General features: G+C 42.3%; 1 protein-coding gene across 1 annotated transcript in view; it reads left to right on the forward strand.

Moving 5' to 3' along the window:
* Window positions 1-242, forward strand: part of LOC138360047 (MAGE-like protein 2) — a 752-nt gene extending 510 nt beyond the window's left edge. The window contains exon 2 of the mRNA XM_069319984.1: window positions 1-242. This exon is cut by the window's left edge and continues 293 nt beyond it. Coding sequence (XP_069176085.1) covers window positions 1-242 — 242 coding nt within the window.
* Window positions 243-9,211: the final 8,969 nt, after the last annotated feature.

The raw sequence follows: 9,211 nt of genomic DNA on the forward strand, positions 1-9,211 counted from the left end.
CCGGTGGAACCCGACGGCACCCGGTTGAACCCGGCGGCACTCGGCAGCACCCAGTGGAACCCGGCAACACCCGGTGGAACCCGGCGGCACTCGGTGGAACCTGGGGCACTCGGTGGAACCTGGGGCACTCGGTGCAACCTGGCAGCACCCAGCGGCACTCGGTGGAACCCGGCCGCACCCAGTGGAATCCGGCGGCACCCAGCGGCATCCAGCAGCACCCAGCGGCATCCAGCAGCACCTAGCGGCACCTAGCAGCACCTAGCGGCACCCAGCAGCACCCAGCGGCTCCCAGCTTTCATTGAGTCCCACTCACCTACAGTAATCACGAAGTGGTGCCAGGGATATTATTTTCATGTTATGATGAGTAACTTTGCCCATAGAGGAAAATATTAGCTTGTATATGTATTTTTGTTCTTATATTTTGATCAAATAAAATGACACGTGATAGAAGTCATATCCGTCGACGTCTATTAAACAGTCAGATACCTGAATGACGATAAAAGGAATGCAGACTTACGTTACGTTAGATGCTTACTTGACGTCACGGAGTGTGGTGCTTGATCGGGATACTTTGTAAACAATGATTAATATCATCATTTTTATTGTTGTCAAAAGCTCATCTTTTTAACATAATAAAAGCGTTATTAATTGTCAGTAAGAAACGTATTTAACTGCAAGTTTAGTAGGTATTTAATGACAAATTGAAAGAGGAATTGTTAGTGATAGCCAGACTCACTCCTCCGTTCTTGATCATTAAACTTGAAGAAGAAACTTGTGTTTCGTGTAACACTAAGTCAGAACTCTTTTTACTCCCGTGTGACACTTCATCTTCTTTCATTAACTTCTAAAATCTAATTCCAGTGCAATTCTGAGTTCTCATTAAACATTTACCAGCTTTAACTTGGGCTGTCCTGTTCACTTAATATTTTACCTGTTCACTTTTTATTTTTCCTTTGCTCTTGAAGTATCTTTTAAACTTTACCTTTCAAATAAAAGCCTGAATTATCTGTTCTGGGGAAAATTTACTGACGTCCAGCTTCTGAAATACGAGCGTGAGAGGACTTATCCTCTAAAATATGTAGCCAGTATATGGAAGAAAATGTGTCTTTTTTTTAATTAGTTGCCTTGCTTTACAATCAGTATCATGTTCCTTAAAATCAAGTATTCTTGATTTTCTCTATTGTCGAGGAACAGGAAGGCTGTTAAGCTTATCGACTAACAAATGACCTTTCCCAGTAGTTACTTATCTTCCAAGTACCCATTTACTGCTGGGTGAACAAAGACATTCAGTGCAAGAAATCGTTCACAAAGGCTTCTAGCCTGCCGCGGGAACGGAACCCGGGACCATAAAGAGGTGAACCAATTTGCAGACTTTGTCATGGCAATTATGTGTCATATTTACTGAGGAAATTGGTTCCAGCACCAGAAACCCCTCTAGGCACCTCTATGAAGCCTCCAAATTATTAACTCTTCAATATATATAATTACAAATTTTAATTGGTTGCTTAAAATAAAATCCATATTGTACAAATCATTAATAATATTAATGCTGTATGTCCTTGTAATTTGTATTAAAGCAGATTCAATAAGCTTTCTACTTAAAATGATTTTAAAATTTTTTATTAAAGGACTCGTTTCCCAATCAACTTCGTGATAATCTTCTGACAAATGAACAAATAAAGTATTCAACAACTTATCACTTATGGAATATTAATGCTGTGAAATTCGAAATTTCAAAGCTTTAGATATTTGACCTGTATAGAATGTATTGCAATTTTTAGAAGGTACTTTGTAAATGACACTATTATTACTACGAAGGCAGTTTCTAACTAGTAACTTCCAATAGTATTTTCATCATTAGATACCATATGTTCATCAAAAATATTCTAGGTCTCGAACCGAGGAACACCTAACATTTTTTTGGGGGGAGCCGAATTTTCTAAATGAAAATTTTGTTATAATATGTACGTTGAGTGTTGTTACGACAAGCTCTCAAGAAACTTACTGGATAGCAAAGTTTGAAACAAATAGAATCAATATATAAAACTCCTTATCCAAGAACTCAGGACTAACAATTTGAAGAGCTCTTAGATAATAGGATAATAAAAGTGATTACTTAACATTATATCTGTTGTTCGGAGAAATAATTAACATATGACAAATTGTTTGTAGGCATTCTATACACATTAAAATTAATAGAAAAATCTTCCCTATAAATAAGAATATAAAAAATGGCAGACATTTATTATATTCAATCTATATAGAGAAGCGGAGCATCTCTGTTTATCAAGTAGAGATCGAAACAAGATTAAATTTTTTAACTGATTCATCTTCGTCGTACCAATCATTATTTTGCTAATTCCAATCAATAAACTTTCCAAACATAAAAATAATTACCAATATGCCGAGCACTATAAAAACAAAAAATACAGGAGAGGTAAAACTACATTAGACTTGACTCACTTCACAATGGCTGATCTATCCTCCCTCGCAGTACCTAAGAAAACCCACGCTGTGGGTGAGGGGAAAAGCTGCAGATGAGCTCCCATTTTTCTTTCTCAGGTCCTAATGACCTGTATCCTGGGGTAATAGTCAATTCCCCAGTTGCAGAGGAGGTCACTGTCCGACATTGACCTCGTTTTACAGTGCATCAACGTCTTAAAACTATTCACTTCATGCTCAGGCTCTCTCGAATATGATATTTAAATTATTTAAAAATCCTTTGTATTATTTCTTAAATCTGTATGTTTTACCTACCTTGATATTAATGATATTATCATTATTGTTTTAATGGTTATAGATTCATTGTACCAGGAATACTGTACACCTGGTCTTATGAAGTGGTGGTGGTGTTGTGGATGACTGGTGGAGTGTGGTGGTGGTGCTGTGGATGACTGGTGGAGTGTGGTGGTGCTGCTGTGGATGACTGGTGGAGTGTGGGGGTGCTGCTGTGGATGACTGGTGGAGTGTGGTGGTGCTGCTGTGGATGACTGGTGGAGTGTGGTGGTGCTGCTGTGGATGACTGGTGGAGTGTGGGGGTGCTGCTGTGGATGACTGGTGGAGTGTGGTGGTGCTGCTGTGGATGACTGGTGGAGTGTGGTGGTGCTGCTGTGGATGACTGGTGGAGTGTGGGGGTGGTGCTGTGGATGACTGGTGGAGTGTTGCTGTGGATGACTGGTGGAGTGTGGTGGTGGTGTTGTGGATGACTAGTGGAGTGTGGTGGTGCTGCTGTGGATGACTGCTAGAGTGTGGTGGTGCTGTTGTGGATGACTGGTGGAGTGTGGTGGTGCTGCTGTGGATGACTGGTGGAGTGTGGTGGTGCTGCTGTGGATGACTGGTGGAGTGTGGTGGTGCTGCTGTGGATGACTGCTAGAGTACTCACCTAGTTGTACTCACCTAGTTGTGCTTGCAGGGGTTGAGCTCTGGCTCTTTGGTCTCGCCTCTCAACTGTCAATCAACAGGTGTACAGGTTCCTGAGCCTATTGGGCTCTATCATATCTACAGTTGAAACTGTGTATGGAGTCAGCCTCCACCACATCACTTCCTAATGCATTCCATTTGTCAACCACTCTGACACTAAAAAAGTTCTTTCTAATATCTCTTTGGCTCATTTGGGCACTCAGTTTCCACCTGTGTCCCCTAGTGCGTGTACCCCTTGTGTTAAACAGCCTGTCTTTATCAACCCTGTCGATTCCCTTCAGGATCTTGAATGTGGTGATCATGTCCCCCCCATAAATCTTCTGTCTTCCAACGAAGTGAGGTTTAATTCCCGTAGTCTCTCCTCGTAGCTCATACCTCTCAGCTCGGGTACTAGTCTGGTGGCAAACCTTTGAACCTTTTCCATTTTTGTCTTATGCTTGACTAGATATGGACTCCATGCTGGTGCCGCATACTCCAGGATTGGTCTGACATATGTGGTATATAATGTTCTGAAAGATTCCTTACACAAGTTTCTAAAGGCCGTTCTTATGTTAGCCAACCTGGCATATGCTGCTGCTGTTATCCTCTTGATATGAGCTTCAGGGGACAGGTCTGGCGTGATATCAACCCCCAGGTCTTTCTCTCTCTCGGACTCTTGAAGTATTTCATCTCCCAAGTGATACCTTGTAATCTGGTCTCCTGCTTCCTACCCCTATCTACATTACATTACATTTGCTTGGATTAAACTCTAACAGCCATTTGTTCGACCATTCCTGCAGCTTGTCCAGGTCTTCTTGAAGCCTCAAGCTGTCCTCCTCTGTCTTAATCCTTCTCATAATTTTGGCGTCGTCAGCAAACATTGAGAGGAATGAGTCTATACCCTCTGGGAGATCATTTACGTATATCAGAAACAGGATAGGTCCAAGTACAGAGCCCTGTGGGACTCCACTGGTGACTTCATGCCAGTCTGAGGTCTCAACTCTCACTGTAACTCTCTGCTTCCTATTGTTTAGGTACTCCCTTATCCACTGGAGCGCCCTACCAGTTACTCCTGCCTGTTTCTCCAGCTTATGCATCAACCTTTTATGGGGTACTGTGTCAAAGGCTTTCCGACAGTCCAAAAAAATGCAGTCCGCTCACCCTTCTCTTTCTTGTTTAATCTTTGTTAGCTGATCGTAGAATTCTATCAATCCTGTAAGGCAAGATTTACCCTCCCTGAACCCATGTTGATGGGTTGTCACGAAGTCTCTTCTCTCCAGGTGTGTTACTAGGTTTTTTCTCACAATCTTCTCCATCACCTTGCATGGTATACAAGTTAAGGACACTGGCCTGTAGTTCAGTGCCTCTTGTCTGTCACCCTTTTTGTATATTGGTACTACATTAGCAGTCTTCCATATTTCTGGTAGGTCCCTCGTTTCCAGTGACCTACTATACACTATGGAGAGTGGTAGGAAAAGTGCTCCTGCACACTCTTTCAATACCCATGGCGAGATTCCATCCGGCCCAACAGCTTTTCTCACATCCAGCTCCAATAGGTGCTTCTTGACCTCATCTCTTGTAATTTCGAACCTATCCAAGGTCACCTGATTTGCTGCCACCTCTTCTAGTGCCGCGACATCTCCCTGTTCTATTGTAAAGACCTCCTGGAACCTTTTGTTGAGTTCTTCACACACCTCTTTGTCATTCTCTGTGTACCTGTCCTCGCCCACTCTAAGTTTCATCACCTGTTCCTTCACTGTTGTCTTCCTCCTGATGTGACTGTGTAGTAGCTTTGGTTCGGTCTTGGCTTTATTAGCTATATCATTTTCATACCTTTTCTCAGCTGCTCTTCTCACACTGACATACTCGTTCCTGGTTCTCTGGTATCTCACTCTACTGTCTGGTGTTCTGTTCTTACGGAAGTTCCTCCATGCCCTTTTGTTCAGCTCCTTTGCTTTCATACATTCCCTATTAAACCACGGATTCTTCCTTTGCTTCTCTGTTTTTTCCTGTCGGGCTGGGACAAACCTGCTTACATCCTCCTGACCTTTTTGGGTGACATAGTCCATCATGTCTTGTACGGACTTGGTTCCGAGTTCTGTGTCCCAATGTATATCCCATAGGAATTTATTCATCTCCTCATAGTTTCCCTTTCGGTACGCCAGCCCTTTGGTTCCCAGTTCTTTTTTGGGGGTGATAATTCCCAGCTCAACCAGCTACTCAAAGCTCAATACACTATGATCACTCATTCCCCTCATTCCCAAGGGGGCTTCCAACTTAACTTCCCTTATATCCGACTCATTTAGGGTAAATATCAGATCAAGCAAGTCTGGTTCATCCCCTCCTCTCATTCTTGTCGGTCCCTTGACGTGTTGACTTAGAAAGTTTCTTGTTGCCACATCCAGCAGCTTAGCTCTCCATGTGTCTGGGCCTCCATGTGGGTCTCTGTTCCCCCAATCTATCTTCCCATGGTTGAAGTCTCCCATGATTAGAAGTTTGGCTCTGTTCCTGCTAGCCACAGAAGCTGCTCTCTCTATTATATTGATGGTGGCCAAGTTGTTTCTATCATATTCCTGTCTGGGTCTTCTGTCATTTGGTGGGGGGTTATATATGACTACTATTATAATTTTCTGTCCTCCAGTTGCTATGGTGCCTGAAATGTAGTCACTGAAACCTTCACAGTTCTGAATTACCATCTCTTCGAAACTCCAACCTTCTCTTAGTAGCAGAGCTACCTCACCTCCTCCTCTCCCTTCTCTCTCTTTCCTCACTACATAGTAGCCCTGGGGAAACACTGCGTTTGGTATGATTTTCGTTAACTTTGTTTCTGTGAGTGCTATTATGTCTGGGTTTTCTTCTAGTGCCCATTCTCCAAGTTCACTTGTTTTATTTGAAATCCCATCTATGTTAGTGTACATCGCCTTGAAGCTCACTTTCTTCTGTTCATTTTCATGTCCCTTTCTTGGCGAGCATTCTGCTGGTGTGGGAAGCTGTTCCGTGGGTGAGAGGATCTGTGAGGTGGTTTGCAGGGTCTCAGAGGATTTTGGGGTGGGGGGTGGGGGTTTAAGGGAAGGGGGGACAGGTAGGGTGTGGGTTAAGGAGGTAGGGGGGACATGGAGGATACGGGGTGAGGGGGGAGGAGGGATAGGGAGGGTATGGGATGAAGGGGGAGGGGGGACAGGCGGAAAAAGGTGGGAGGGGGGGACATGATGGGAATGGGGAAGGGGTGTCAGGGGTCAGAATGGGGTGGGGGGGAGGGAGGGTTGGGTGGGGGCAGGTAGAGTGAGGGGAAGGGAGGGTTTCTATGCAGTGGGGGTGGTGGTTTTGCCCTCCCCCCCCCCCTCTGTTGTTGCTGGGATGCTGGTTTTGGGTTCTCCTCTTGTCTCTGGGACTGTTGTGTTGAGGGCTGCGATTTTCTGGTTTGCTCCTCTCTCCCTGCGCTTCCTCCTTGCCTCTGCTGCCCTGGCTCTCTCCTCCTTCGTCCTGTCCCTCTGCAGGAATACTTTTTTGTATCCCTCCATATGCTGCAGACGACTCTTCCTTTCGAGAATGTCCTCCTTCGCGGTTTCGTTTGTAAACGCCACCTTTACAAGTCGGTTTCTGTCCTTGTTATACCAGCCCAACCTGAAAACCTTCTCAATGTTATGTACAGCCCCTTCCATCTGTAACCCTTTCAGTGTGGGACATTTGGGGCTTGAATCTAATTATTTAAATATTAATATAGTAAAATAAATTATGAAGGACCACCCGCTTTTATAGTAAAGAGGGAAACTGAGAAAAATATGATCATTAGATAATTCCTAGATGAACCAGTAACTATGGATAAAATACTAGAGAATATTATCTTAGAAATAACTAATGGGCTGTATAATTAAATGAATCAAACCTCAAACACCTACATTGGGGGGTTATTACTGGAACTCAGTACGTCCAGGAACTAGTGTGGTTCGTTCACTAATCCAATGTATAATAATCTAATCCTATGAATACTTATCAAATCATTATCGTTATCATTAATGGGAACATAGATTATGAACACAATAATAATAATCATAATAAACACATGTTAATCCAATAAACAGAGTTCTGCATGTAAAAGAGTACAGATAATAAATGAGAGGAATACAAAGGAATCTTAGCTTAATGACGATTCCTTAGAAGTTAGTCACGACGCTTCCTCTGATTCTCCTGGACTCGGCATGGAACACTAGGAGTTGATTAACATGGGAAAGGACAGCTCGGAGAATTCTTCTCACACGCTGCAAAATAAATGTTTACAGTAGCAACAAATTAAACTACTGGATTTCTATGCTCAATAAATTAATATTAATGGTAAATGAAGGATAATGACCTGTGATTTATTGTTGTTACACGTCGTCACGACAAGCTACCCAGCTATAAGTCTACACCCTCTCAGATGCATCAAATAAGGATAAGATACTTAGCTAATATGGGCACTGTGTAAGTTTAGGCTTGCCGAAATTCGCGTCCCAGGCTCTGGCCTAGCCTATCCTGGATAATGACGTGCTTCACTGGCCGGTCACGTGGAGTCACAAAGAACCAAAATTTAACAGGTTCCGTGAATGACACTGACACCAGGTGAAGGTATTGTCTGCAAGGCTCTTCACGCCTCACAGTGGCGACTTTCTTCTGGAGAATTGATAGCGTTTACCCTGATGGCTGGATAATGGCGTCTCCTCGTGAGCAACACGTGAGCAGGTCTGCTCGGGAGCGATTCAACACGTGCACTGGCGTCTTCTCCCACACCGCTCCGCGTCCCGCGTTTATTAACCAAATTATTCTTATGGATATTATCATTTCTCGCGGTTGTGCTTGAAATGCTTGGGTTAGGACGGGTTTATTATTTGGAAGAGTTAAATATTATTATTTGTCAGTGCTATGATAGTAAACGTATAATGGAGAAGAATTAATGTCTCTCCATGGCATTCACGCGTGACGTTAATTTTTATTACTAGATATCTGCTATAACTATAAACTCTCTATTTGGCTTTAGTTGGAGGTCAGTTTATCTGTAATTAATTATCACACAGAACACCGTTTGTTATAGAGAATCGAATTCAATTCTCAGGCACATTGGATATAAATGTGTTTATTACAATGAAATCTGACGCAATACTGGCGTCGGGTGACGTAAGAATTCTAGCCTATTGTACAGATGTAATTATTAGTAAATGTGAATTCTATGTTGTGTTAATTTTACTTACTAAAAGGATTAGTAGAATTAGTATTAATTAATGAGAATACAACAGTGTTGTATTCAGTGTTGGAAATTTCCAACATAACTCCGGGGGGAGGATTCTAGGGTCGTAGTGTACTGTGGAGTACTGACCTATCCCGAAGTTGGTATTAATATTAGTATATTAGTATGTTAATATGTTAGTATGTTAATACACACATAACGAATGTCCCGTATTTATCAAGGACTTACAAGAAACTTAAGTCTTGCTAACTTCATGTCAAATGAAACATGTTATTTATAGCCTACACAATAATTAAAGATTTTTAAATCACACAATTCAAACGACAGAGAATCTACTGTGATGAGAATGTCTTGGGTCATAGTGACTTGTAATGGTTTGTTACTTGACACCACACCTACAGTATCATCATAGTTATCTAAATTGGATGTAAAGTTATTTGCTCTTAGTTAAGAACTATAATAGGCTTGTAGTTTCCCTTAGTGGAAACATGTATTAAATATTGAAACATTAAATGATTAAGTTATCGGTAATCAGGAACTCTCTAAAGCTCACAATAAACTCAACAACTAGGGTCGCAGTGACATGTAATG

This window comes from Procambarus clarkii, chromosome 8 (genome assembly GCF_040958095.1).
Source record: "Procambarus clarkii isolate CNS0578487 chromosome 8, FALCON_Pclarkii_2.0, whole genome shotgun sequence".
Taxonomy (NCBI): Eukaryota; Metazoa; Arthropoda; class Malacostraca; order Decapoda; family Cambaridae; genus Procambarus; species Procambarus clarkii.